The sequence below is a fragment of the Dipodomys ordii genome, unplaced genomic scaffold, assembly GCF_000151885.1.
Source record: "Dipodomys ordii isolate 6190 unplaced genomic scaffold, Dord_2.0 Scaffold195, whole genome shotgun sequence".
Lineage (NCBI taxonomy): Eukaryota > Metazoa > Chordata > Mammalia > Rodentia > Heteromyidae > Dipodomys > Dipodomys ordii.
The window spans coordinates 3,222,779-3,237,003 of record NW_012267411.1 but is presented as its reverse complement, the minus strand read 5'-3'; the positions used below and the strand labels follow the sequence as shown (position 1 = coordinate 3,237,003).

At 36.1% G+C, this 14,225-nt stretch overlaps 1 protein-coding gene across 1 annotated transcript in view; it reads right to left on the bottom strand.

Annotated features, from left to right (window-relative positions):
* Positions 1-14,225, bottom strand: part of Reln (reelin) — a 323,527-nt gene that overhangs the window by 264,687 nt on the left and 44,615 nt on the right. Inside the window, exon 3 of the mRNA XM_013034723.1 lies at positions 5,101-5,171. Within this exon, the coding sequence (XP_012890177.1) occupies positions 5,101-5,171 (71 nt within the window). The remainder of the gene's footprint in view (positions 1-5,100; positions 5,172-14,225) is intronic.

The following is a 14,225-nucleotide window of genomic DNA, read 5'->3' as shown; positions in this document are numbered from 1 at the left end:
CAGTAGATGAATGGATCAAGAAAATGTGGTATATATACACAATGGAATTCTATGCCTCCATCAGAAAGAATGACATTGCCCCATTTGTTAGGAAATAGAAAGACTTGGAAAAATTATACTAAGTGAAGTAAGCCAGGCCCAAAGAAACACAGGCCCCATGGTTTCCTTTATTTACAATAACTGGTATATGTCTGAGATAAGCAGAAAAGGTCAGATATGTTGATGTTACGTGAAATGAACCGCAAGTATTCAAATGTTTTTTATTTTCATGTGATTGTTTCTAACATATTTATAAGATGATTTCTTTGTTGCTTTGTATTTCCCTCCCCCACAATATAACCCCTGCTTTCACTGTATTTGATGTTGGTATAATTTGGAGGAGGGGAAGGGCAAAAAACAAATCATTTAAATAAGGATACAGGTGGACCCATTGCAGCAATGAGATGTACAAGTTGTTATGTCGAAAAATGAACTTTACAGGGCTGGGAAGATGGCTCAGTGGTAGAGCACTTGCCTTGCATGCATGAGGCCCTGGGTTCGATTTTTCAGTACCACATAAGCAAAAAGAAAAACAAGCCGGAAGTGGTGCTGTGGCTCAAGTGGTAGAGTGCTAGCCTTGAGCTGAAGAGCTGAGGGACAGCGCTCAGGCCCAGAGTTCAAGCCCCACGACCAACCAACCAACCAAACAAACAAACAAAGAAATGTACTCATTATCTTGCCCATGTAATTGTAATTCCTCTGTATGGTGTTTTCATAATATTTTTTTAAAAACTATGTCTTCTAATGTTCATAATGAACACTCAAGGAAAACGATTTTTTTTTCAGGAAGGGAAATAATATTCAACTCAAATAAATACCTCAATATAAACATTTATTGAGTATATCCTTTGGGCTAAGTATTACATATTAAGGATTATGAAAAATTCTTCCCATAAAGCTCTCACATAAGGGAAACAAGCCTTTGAACACATAAGTATGATACAACACAGATAGGCCATTTCAAGAGTCAGGCAGGGTGTGGGTTGGGGATGTACCTTAGTGGTAGTGGTACATGTGCAAGACCCTGAGCTTCATCCTCAGCACCACAGAAAAAGTCAGGTAAGCCTTCATATGGTGGAGGAGGGAGGATGTCACAGTTTAGAATTTCCCTTTGGCTCTGGAGAAGCAATTGATTCCACCTGCCCAGCAGAATTGCCCACCCTTCTTCAAATGTAGAACCTTAAAGCCAGGCACATGGTGATAGTAAACACATGCAACTCCAGTTTCCAGGGAGGTGGAGATGAGTAGATTACAACTTGAGATTGTTCTAGCCAGAACAATCAAAACAATTCAGGCTTTGTGGCACATGTTTGTAATTGCACCTATGCAGGAGTATAGATAGGAGAATAACAATGTGGTTCTAGCCCCTAGTTAAAGGAAAAATATACCAGAAATACAAACTAAAGCAAAAGGGGGCATGGCTCAAGTAATAGAGCACTTGCCTAGCAAATTAGAAGCCCTGAGTTCAGTCCCCAATATGGAAAAACAAAGAGTAGAACACCCTTATAATCCAAACCACATGTTTACTGTAAAATTTAGAGAATTCTGATAAATTTGAGGGGAGAAATGGAGCATTCACATTCCCACCACACCAGACAGTTTATGCTCTTTCATACCAGCTAACCTTGCTTAATCATTTGCTTCAGCAAGATCTGTTCCTTTTGTGATTTACTGGGCCTCACCTCTATGCCAGCTTATTCCGTGCCAGCATGTGGACAGTGTAAGGTCATACAGATAGATACAGGCAGATAGCTCCACTCACTTCTCTATGATTCTAAAGTCCTTGTAAAGCCTGAAGTCCGAAAGCAAATGACTTCTTACTGGCTTTCTCTCCTTGGCCACAAGAAAAGTAGCCCCCGATATACAGCAGTTGGTCTGGCTCCCAGCTGAGCCTTAATGTACTCCTGCCAAACAAAACTAATCTCACTGAACATCAGCCTCAGACAAGGCCACTGTGCAACCAGGATGGATAGAGACCAAAGCAAGGCCATTTCATAATTGGGTCTGAACAAAGACACAATTTTAAGATTGTACAAGTCACAATGTATCCAGCAAGTATCCTCTTCTCCTAGCTAATAAGAAAAGATGATGTCTAACAGGTCTGAAAACACCATCAAGTCAGAACAAAAAACACAAAAGATTAGTCCAGGCAAAGCAGACTCCAAGCAATTCAAATAACAATGAGTGACTGGTAGAGTGAGCTTCATTCAGGGAGTTTTTAGACAGAATTAAGAGGATGACAAAAAATGAGAAGGAGGATGCAAAGTTAAGTCAGATGGTGAAGGCTTTTCCTTGTAGGTGTGATTACTTTGATGACAAACTTATTGTTCCTGAGGGCGAGCTTGAAAGATTTTATGTAGAGAAATGATAGATTTTTCTTTCCACTTTAGAAAGCTCATTATGACAGCTCTGTATAGGGATTGAGAAAGGGGGAGTGGAGTAATCAGGGAGGATGTTCCTCAGAAATTCCCAAAGAAGGTGGTGCAGCCTGATGCAAGGTGGATCAGCAGAATAGGGGAGGAGATATTGAAATTTCCTCTTTCGTCTTTTTTTTCTTAATTTTTATTTTGGCAGTACTGGGAACTGAACTCATGGACTTCACAGTTACTAGGCAATGACTCTTTCCCCTGAGCAATGTCCCACGTTTTGTGTTTGTTGTTGTTGTTTTAATTAATTGATTTTTGTTTGCTTTTTTAGAGAAGGTCTGATATTTTGTCCTATTGATCTCTGGCCACAATTTTTCTACCTCTACCCCCTAAGTAGGTTAGATTGTAAGGATGCGACACCATACCATGTTAAGCTTATTTTTTTCTTTTTTTCTTTTATTTTAATACATTTTTATTGTAAAAATACTGTACAGTTATATGAGCAAGGTAATGAGTACATTTCCTATCAAGCATTGTTGCCTCCTCCTTTGTTTTTCCCGTACCATCCCTTCCCCCACACCTCCACAACTACACTCCCCCTCCCCACCTAAACTGTGAAGTTCATTTTCAACATGCTGTCTTGTACATCTCATTGTTACAATGGGTCGACCTGTATCCCTATTGAAGCAGGGCACCGACATCAAATACAGTGAAAACAGGGGTTATATCGTGGGGGAGGAACATACAAAGAAACAAAAAATATCACATAGTACATTATAAATACATTAAAAACAATAGCAAGAAAGAAAAAAAAACACTTGTGTCCCTATCTTGGGGGTTCATTTCGCTTAACATCATCTTATCTAGTCATATATAGATAGCTTTTGACCTTTTCTTCTTGTCCCAGACATATATTGTTTTTTTTTTTTTGTTTTGTTTTGTTTTGTTTGCTGGTCCTGGGGCTTGAACTCTGGGCCTAAGCACTATCCCTGAGGCCCTTTTGAAAAAGGCTAGTACTCTACCACTTGAGCTACAGCGCCACTTCCAGCTTTTTCTGGGTATTTTATTGGAAATAAGAGTCTCATGGACTTTTCCTGCCTGGGCTGGCTTCAAACCACAATCCTTGCATCTCAGCCTCCTGAGTAGGTAGGATTACATTCTCACTAACTTTTTTCCTGGGCTAGCCTGGAACTGCTGTCCTCTTAGTTCTGGCCTCATAACTTTGTTTACCCTTTCTTTTTTTTTTTTTCTTAAACCATTCAGACCTTTAGAATAGCTCCCTAGGAGTTGTTTCCTAAGGCCACCAGGCAAATTTAGCTACTGCTGTGACCCATGGGTCTTCCATTTCCATCATAGCCTGAAATCCTCAAGAATAAAAAATGGGTGGTTCATTTCTATGCCTATATTCAGCACTGTGAGTCAAAGAAGAAGTTTTACAGATGCTAGATGTACAATGTACAGAATGAAGTCTTTCAATGAAGGTCTCTCGAGAAAACAGGTCAAGGTCACAGCTACTTAAGGCTTCCCTTGTATGTTTTCTAATAGCTTCACTTTTTCAATATGTTTAGCCTGTAATACAATCTTATAATATCAGCTGTTCCCAAGCTATTTGTTTTGTTTGAATGGTTTAATTAGAATCCACAAACCTACCGAATATTGAAAGGCACTGTTCTCTGATATATAGTAACAGCCATTTTCTCTCTAATAAACACATTAGATATTCCTTATCTAATGCTCAGAAAATCATTTACATGTTAATTTAGTGTGTTATGTTATTTGAGAAATATTGTTTTAATTAAAAATAGGGTCAAAAATAAAGATAGTGTATAGCACCAATTATGTTCCTTATTATTTCCAGATAGCAGGCAACACCTTTCTTGTTAGTATTCTTTCAACCTTATCTTGGTTAAACTGATGTGATTTCAGTGGATATGGTGCTGTTGAAGAGTTCAATGTTTTCTTTTTGGTCCTGGGATGTACAGAATTTTTAATAATATCTACATCTATCATCATGTAAATCAGGTTCATGTGTAATACTACTGCATAAGACAATTTTTTCTCACTTATTGAGTCTTTTTCATACTGAGTTTTCTTAGGCTTTAAATTTTATTTTAAAAAACTCACCCCAATAATTCATGTATAATAGAAAAGACTAGAAAATTTAAAGGTTCAAACAAATTATGTATTAGGCAATGATAAATGTTCATTTTAAACATTTTTCCTGACATTATTCATTTTTAAGGATATTCATGTTTACTGCTATACAGTACTGTGAACATTTTTATCATCTAGAAAAAGATTTACGAGGATTCAAATATTTGGTCCTATTCTGTGATTTGAGGATTCAAGTATTTGAAACATTTAAGTTGGTAATACATTTATATGGTAAGTTAAGCAGAACACATTCTTGTAGCGTTTCAGTAGTATTCTGGTACAACTACAATGGACTCATTAGAAAAAATTTAAAATCAGAGTACATTTTCTCATTATTTGTTTTGCTCACATTTAGAATTTTCAGAAGCCTGTTGAACTTTTAGCAAATAAATATTAGGGGTATGAACTGGTCAATAATTCTACGTTCTAAATATCATGATCAAATAGTAGTAATGAAATGCTTCCTTAGTACATTAATCATAGGATCTACTACAAACAATTTGGACATATTCAACATAAACAAGTCAAATATGACTCTTACCTCCTTGTTCACACAACTGCTGGGCTAATGCATCTTTGAAAATAACCTGGCCTCTATGTGTTGCTGTAGCCCTGGAAATAAAAAAGAAAAGTTTATGTCAGATATTCTAGTATGTTTGATATTAGTGTCTTTTAAAAATAAGAGTTAAATTTAAAACCATTCTTAAGTTTTAATGTGAAGATATGATTTTTTAAAATATGTATTATTATTAAATAGTTATATAGAGAGGTTTCAATTCTGGAAATCAGGTTGTCATTACAATTGTATCTTGATCAGTGTCACTCCTCCCACTTCTTTCCCCATCCCCTTCTTACCCTCTAGTTACTCTGTAGATAAGATCTTGTTTTCAAGATTGCATTTCATTGTGCTCATAATGTTACAAGTTAAATTAAAATCCCTAAGCAGTGTGGAGGTTCCTCAAAAGACTAAACATAGAGCTTCCTTATGACACAGCAATTCCACTACTGGGCATTTACCCAATAGACCACAACCATGTTCATTGCAGTATTATTTACCCCAGCCAAAATGTGGAAACAACTCAGATGCCCCTCAGTGGATGAATGAATCAAGAAAATGTGGTAAATATACACAATGGAATTTTACTCATCCATCAGAAAGAATGATACTATACCATTTGTAAGGAAATGGAAAGACTTGGAAAAAATTATATTAAGAGAAGTAAGCCAGACCCAAGAAACATAGGCTACATGGTTTCCCTCACTTGTGGTACTAGAATGTGTCTATAAATCCACAAATAGGCACACTGCATGCAAAAGACAAAAAATAAATGCACTGGGACATGATAATTACACAGGTCTGTAGACATTCAACACACAGTGAGATCAAAGGGGATATTCTTAGAAGAGGATCACAAAGGCTCAATAGCAAAGTGCATATGATCACATAAAATTTATTATGAACACATAATATTTATTGAAATAAACTCCAAGAAATGGAAACAAGAGGGTTTTTTTCTTGTTGTTCTTTTTGTTTCCTGTACTTTTTTGCCTTTTTTTTGTAAGTTTATCTGTTTGGGGAAATGTAAGAGGAGCACAGAAAGGGTGCAACAATGGATGAACAAATGGAGCAGTGATACTAGACTTCATGTTGAAAATGAACCATACAACTTGGGGAGGAGAGGGAAAATTTGAGAGAAAATGAAGGAAGGTTGAGACTGTACAAAAAGAAATGTTCTCATTACCTATGTACCTGTGTACCTATGTACTCATTACTTATGTAACTATAACCCATCTGTACATGACCCTTTACAATAAAAATAAATTTTAAAATATTTAAAAAGAAACACATGCAGCAGTGATACTGTACCACTAGACAGTTGTTGAAAATGAATCATACAGCTTGTTGGTGGGGATGGGAGGGAAAAACTGGGAAAAACGGAGGGAAGGCATGACACTTCAAAAAGGAATGTACTCATTACCTGACTTATGTAACTGTAACGCCTCCGTACATCACCTTTACAATAACAATAAATATTAAAAATAAATTAACTTAACAACTTGAGGGGGAGAGGATAAGAAGGGGAAAAAGTAGGAGAAAATGAAGAAAAGGTGACATTGTTAAAAAAGAAATGTACTCATAATCTGGCTTATGCAACTGTAATCCCTCTCTACATTACCTTTACAATAAAATATAAATTAAAGAAAAAAGATTTAAAATAATACAAAAAAATGGAAGAATTTAAACAATGATGCAAATGAAGACTTAAATCAATGCACTTGGATCGATCATTATTTCTTTCCAGGAAATGTTGATATAAGATGTTTTGTGGAGTAATGATACTCATACTTGATATAGACATGCTTAAGGTACTTTCTCCTCTGAAATCAAGTCACCAGAGCCCCAGAGAGGTGAGACAAAGACTTGCATTTTTTAAAAGATATTTTCCAAAAAAGAATGAAGGCTATTCATAGCTTTCATAATAACAAAATCTGTCAGAATAAAATACAACGTTCACTCTCTCCGCCCCAGTTGAATTCACCACTTGAAGGAGATGTGCATCTTTTACCTCCTCTAATCAGAGCTGTGCACATGGAGTGCTGAAAAAAAGCAAACAATATCCTTGCAGCAGATTGTTATTCCATAGCTATAATAGGAAATGTCTTACTGAAGGAAGAATTATTTATCCTTTATATATAAAGGTTTTTTCTTTAAAAATAATTCTTCTGATGAAAATTTGTACTACTGACATAAATTTAGAACAGAAAAAGAATGTTTTAAGGAACTTCATTTTTTCAAAAAACAGCCCCTGCAAAATGTCCTTACTAACTAAAAACATATTAGCAATAAATCTTTATTTTACTTGTTAAAAATCACCATAAGACAGAAAATAGTTTGATTCAGCCATCATCCACTGCAAATAGATCATGTACAACTCATTGTTTTAGCTCAGGAGAGGTCAAAGTTTGACCTCTGCATTTTGCTTCTAGAGTAGAACGCCTGTTGTTCAACTCGTCATCATTTGCTGGGCTCACAAGGATCAGTTGGCTTCCAATATTCCCCACTCTTGGTCTTCATGTCTTCATGTCTATGTGTTAATGCATAAATCTTGTTTCCCATCCTCCCAAAATTATCTGATATACGAATCCATGCTGAAATGTTAATAAGCAAGGATTCTTTAAGCTAACATATTTCAGCAGTAAAACTGGAAAAGCTACTTTAGTTAATACACACACACATACACACATGCACACACAATGGTGTAATAGTGACAGTTTTGAAAGGAGATGCAATTAGAAAAATCATACAGTAGCCTTCAGTCAAGCCTTTGTTGTTGCATATTAATCCTTACCAAAATTATATAAAAGCAGATACTACATGGTGCTGTGTGGAGTTATATATTTATGGAATTCCCTTTGCTTTCAGAAAGCTTCATCAATCCAAGTCATAAACTTCTCCTACAGTCATTATCACTATAGGTTTTCTGACTGTAAGGAACACAGTAACTTTATTTACCCAAATACATTCTTCAAACCAATTAAGCTAAATGCATCTGAGATTACATATATTTATTATAGAAACACATCGATGACAGGTGTAGTTTTAATTTGCTTTGGAAAGGGACATCTTTTCAGAAATTGCTAACCAAAAAAACCAAAACCAAACCAAAACAAAAACCTTCCTACAGCATAGTTTTAAAATTGTCTGTTCTAGTTATCTTCTGATTGTCAGTATCCCATATTTCTATAACAATGTTTCTTGTCCACAAATTTAGCTAGCATTGTACTATTCTGTGTTTCCCATGAACAAGTTAAGATAATGTGTGGAGATAAGATACTCCCAATGTGGTCTCACGTTACTGCAGTTTCAAATATATCAAAACATTTTAGTCAGTACCTGGTACCTTGTGATTAATCCTCACTGTTTTCCTATTACTTACTTTTTTTTCAGATTTACATTTCTTGCTATCATCTATAAGTTTACTGCTTCCACTTTGTCTCAATGTACAAATTTCATAAATTCCTGAGGAAATATAAGAATTATTGAAAGAAGAAGCTTTGGTTTTCTCGTCAAAATTTCTTTAACAGCAGTACTAATTGTCAACCAAATAAGGAATTCCAAGACAGAAAACAGGCACCCTAGCTTTTTTTGTGTGGAGGTGTGTGTGCCTGGGTGCTGTCCCCATGCTTTTGTGCTCACGGCTAGCACTCTACCACTCAAGCCACTGCTCCGTTTCTGACCTACACCCTGGCTTTTAAAGTGGGGTTTCCCCTCTCCTCACCCAACATGCTTGATAAAACCATTCTCCACATCTTCCTGGTGATAGGAAGAATTTCACTGGAACACTTAAGGATTTGAGGAGTTGATTTTAAAAACCACTGGTCTGTCAACAGAATAAGGATCAGAACCTGAGGCCAGCAGAGACATTAACCTGCTGTGTGTTGCTGTGTGTTCCTGTTAAAGGAAGACTGAACCCGATTTAAGGTCTGAGGTTCTCAGGCTTGGATTCTTTGCCTTGAGTGCAGGATCCACATGATGCCATCTTGGAAGTCACAAGAAGGAAAGGTAGAGAGTGCTCCAGATACCGATCCATTCTACTACAGAACTTAGGCTTTGAATGTTCTCGATATATTTGAAAAAGGGCTCAGCAATGAAAAGCTGGTTGAAGAGCATTGCACATCATGTTCTCAATGCAATCACCTCAAGTGTTTTTCTTGGAAATTGCAGAAGTAAGGAATAACAATAATAACAATGTGGTTATTACAGTATTTACTTTTAATTAAACTGTAATATTTCTATGAGTACTGTCTTTGAGTTCTACAGGAATCATCTCAAGGATACTGAGCACTCGGGTAGGTACTATTCTTCCCAGTTTTCAGGAACATGGAGCTATTGATGATTTACTAATGTCACATAACTAGAGATGAAGTCAAAATTCAAATCTACAGTCCAAGTGTTGAATCCTGCTTTAAGCATTACATCCAATTTTCACTAGCTTGGTTCAAAGATTGATGGTAGTTTTCGATCTCTTTGGAGAGGGAGAAGCCTGCTTTCAGTGCCTGGTTTTTAAAGTCCTATTTTCTCTAGCGTACACTCTCTGGTCCGATCCCTCAGCCTATAGCTCTTTGACTTTACCTCCTTTAGGAATAATGTGCTTCATATTTGTTTCTAATTGAACCTAGGTCACACAACCAGCAACTTCATTGTTGTTGTCTTTAAAAATATCATCTCTTGACCTGTCTCCAACAGTTTTCTTTTTTGTTTTTGGGTTTTTTTTTTGGTCTGTCATGGGGTTTGAACTCTGGGCCTGGGCACTTTCCCTCAGTTCTTTAGCTCAAGGCAAGCACTCTACCTCTTGAGCCACAGCACCACTTAGTATCATGGACTTTCCTGCCTGGGCTGGCTTTGAACTGGGATCCTCAGATCTCAGCATCCTGAGTAGCTAGGATTACAGGCATGAGCCACAGGCACCCAGCTCTAACAGTTTTTTGAGACCCTCAACTTCTAATCAGTGGATTGCTGCTTTGTTACATGTCCTCAAACCGTCCCCTAACTTCTCAATTCAATTCTCTACTTTACACAAGAACACTGGATGATTTTGACAGCCAAACCATTGTAGGGTGGTTTGTCACAAGACATATATATATGTTGAGAGATGATTACCTGTATATTACCTTCTTTGCACACCTTTAAATTTCTCAGAGACATTTTAATACAAGTGTACTCTGCCATATAGTAGGTGCATGGATGGTAAGTAAGCCTGTATATTAGAATCTTATCTTACAGAAAGGGATGAGATGTCCAGCAAAAACAAGCCTACTTTGTCTAAGGCAGGGTGTGTTGTCAATGATGTCAGGCCTACTTTGAACATATTTAGAGCTATGAAATAATTCCTGGTGGTTTCTCTACAGAATTATAGCTTTGATTTCTACAGAAACATATGTATTATAATACATATGAGCTCTATATCTATTTTGATATACTGAAAACTACTTAAAGCCTAGTAATTAAAAATTAAATGATTCTAGAGTCAGGTCCTCCAATTATTAACCCATATTTTTCTTTTAAGAATAGAGATATGGTTTATGATGACAGGCCTTATTTATTTGCATAATTATTATGTTATATAACTTTTAGCTCTCTTTTTGAGGAAAGTCTGCAATGCTGATAATTACCATGCTTGTACTACTTGCTCTTAATTTTCCATAATTAACAATAATTTTTCTGAAGAGTTCAGAAAATATACTCATTGTTCACTCTTCCGGGGAAAGACTCAATTTCTCAAACAAGTTTGTAATAAGTACTTATATTCTTGGAAGACACATAGATCTCCAAAATAAGCCTGTTAACAAGAGCCTCTATTAAGTAAGTAATTATAAAATCATTTTGGGCTGCTTTAATCTGCCATTTGAAAAAGTTGTCTAAATCCCTCAATGAAAATTCATTAGGGATTGCCATATCTAGTTCTTAAAATAACCTTTGTTATTATGATTTTAAAAGGCCATGTGATATTCTCATCTCAACTAAACTCCTAGTAAAATGGTCTTCCCAAAGCATTTATAAATTATGCATTGTACTGTGGAATCGGACTAAAACCTAGTCTGCAATAAGAAAGACCAGCATTTGAACATGGTAAGCTGCCACTTACATGCTACATGACTTTGAGACAACTTCTTTATTGCTCTTCAGAGTCTCCATCTGAGAATAAGAGTAAGCTGAAATATAGCTATTGTTTGAAGATACTGATATTCATTAAGTAGATACTCTCTCAACCCAAATAGATTCTAAGCTACTGGAATAGCAGGAATCATCAACTAAAAAGAAATTATCCACAGTAAGCCATTATTACAAGTCAGAATGACCCAAACACAGAAGGAAATTACAAGTATGTATATTTTTCAGTTTACAATTTGCTTCTGATATGCAATATAGTCACATAATTTCCAAGGAAGGAATACAAAAGGTTATATTATAATTCTTATTTGCCAAATTTTTCAAGTGAATGGGTTATTTATTTAATGAATCAATTTGTTCAGAGATCAACATGAGGAATAATACTGATGCTTCATGTAAAAACCTAAATCACACAGGCGCCAGTGTCTGATGCCCATAATCCTACTCAGAAGGCTAAGATTTGAGGGTCAGGTTGAAGCCAACCCATGCAGGAAATTCCATGAGACTCCTTTTTCTTTTCCTTCTTTTTATTGTAAAGATACTGTACATAGGCGTTCTAGTTACATAAGTAATGAGTACATTTTCTATGGAGCACTGTTAACCCTCTTTCCTTTTTTCTCCTACTATCCCTTCCCTCCCCACCTCCTCAACTCCTCCCTCTCCCATCCCCAAGTTGTAAAGTTCCTTTTCAACATAGTATCTTGTAAGGCTCATTGTTACAACATTTTATTATTTCCTTTCCCTTCCCCAAATTAGAAAAATGTATATACAAGATACAGGGCACCAGAATGGATTACAGTGACAACAGGGGTTATATCATGGGGGAAGAACATACAAAAGAAACAAAAAAATTCACAGAGTAGGGGCTGGGAAGTTGGCTCAGTGGTAGAGTGCTTGCCTTGCATGCCTGAGGCTCTGGGTTCAATTCTTCAGCACCACATAAGCAAAAAGAAAAAAGCCAGAAGTGGCGCTGTGGCTCAAGGGTGCTAGCCTTGGGCTGAAGAGCAGAGGGACAGCGCCCAGGCCCAGAGTTCAGGCCCCACGACTGGACGGAAAAAAAAAAAAAATCACAGAGTACATTAAATCAACAGCGACAATGAAAAAACTTTTTGTGTCCCTATCTTGGGGTTCATTTCGCTTAGCATCATTTTATATGATCATATGTACATAGCTTTTGACTTTTTCTGCTTGTCTGGTAAGATTATCCTAGACATATACTAGTTATTGCAAATAAGGGAAACCATGGGACCTATGTTTCTGTGGGCCTGGCTTACTTCACTTAATATAATTTTTTCCAAGTCTTTCCATTTCCCAACAAATGGGGTGATGTCATTCTTTCTGATGGAGGCATAGAATTCCAATATGTATGTATATATATATATATATATATATATATATATGTAGAGAGAGAGAGAGAGAGAGAGCACGAGACTCTTACATCCAATTAACTACATAAAGAAAAAGAAAAAAAAAGACTAAAGTAGAGCCGTGGCTCAACTGGTAATCTAGCCTTGAGCACAAAAGTGAATCAGGAACAGAACCCAGGCCCTGAGTTCAAGCCCCAGGACTATCACTAAAATAAAATACACTAAATACACAAATGAAACTAAGACAATGTGCTTTACCCTCTAGGGGTGAGTGAGTTTTTTTCATCTTTCTCCACTAGTTTCCCCATGAAATCTCATATGCTGCTGTATCTTGGTAATCCATAGCCAGAAGGGCATGCACTAGACAACAATCTCAAGTTAATTTAGGATAATGTAAGTAAGCCAAGCTGTCCTTGAGAACATATTGGAAATGTGGGAAAAGGAAGAGATGGCTTGAATTTGGTAAATTTAATCTTCAATGGAGTCAATTTGCTTTAAATTATTTTGTGTGTTGATCTAAATTACAGTACTTCCTAATTTGGGAATGTTGGCTTATTAGACAAGAAAAAATATCCAAATGTTTTATAACAAATACAAAAGGAAGATGAAAAACAAGAGTCTTGCTATATAGCCCAGGCTGACCTTGAACTTGTAACCCTCCCACCTTAATCTCCTAACTGTTGGGATTATAGGCATGTATCACCATGCTTGGTTTAAGCTCCCATCTTTCCTTGTGTCATACTGTTACAAAATAAGTAAATGTTTGTGAATATTTCACAGTGTTTTACTTTTCAAAACTTCACTGTTCATGTTGGGTTTTTTTTTTATCACTTTATCTCTTATTCCAAAACCATAGCATTTTTTCCTTGGTCAAATGATATCTCCAAGATATCTCATTATATGTATGTAAATACTCCAAGATCTGAAATTTAAAACATTTCGATCTTAAGCACTTCAGAGAGGGATCCTCAACCTGTATATATTTATCCACAGAAGCATCCCTGAAGTAACAATTTGTGGGACAGGTGAAGGATTGATTAGCCTGTATTCTATTCAAAATAGAGTGCAATTAGATGATAATATGTGTCAAGGTAAGTTTTGAGAAATCAATTACCAGTACAATGAGAGACAAAATTGGGAATTTACCATTATGACATATTTTGATTATTTACAATCTTTCAGCTTATTTTTGAAACAACTGCATTCTAGAAATTACTTCCAAAACTTAAAAAAATATTTTTCACCTCACCTTTTAAAGTCAATAAAATTCTTTCATTTGAGAGGCTTTGCTGTTTCAAATACCTTTTAAGGAAGTTTGTTTATTAGAACTTGCCTCCAAGGCACACTTTAGGAGGCAAGGACAAACAGGTAAAAACTATTCCAATTAAAAGAAGCCTTGATAAAAATCATGTTACTCACTTCATAGTGAATTAAAGACTCAAGTGTTTTGTTGAAACACCTATACAAAGTATTTTAGTGTCACCTCTGAGTAGACTAAGAGAGGAAAGATATCAATGACAGATGTGTAAGAATAGGAGCCTTAGTTTAGAACTGGCACTCATTATCTTCATGGCATAGCCATGTCACATGCCACACTTCATGTGTCTTCTTTTCATTTTGCATAAA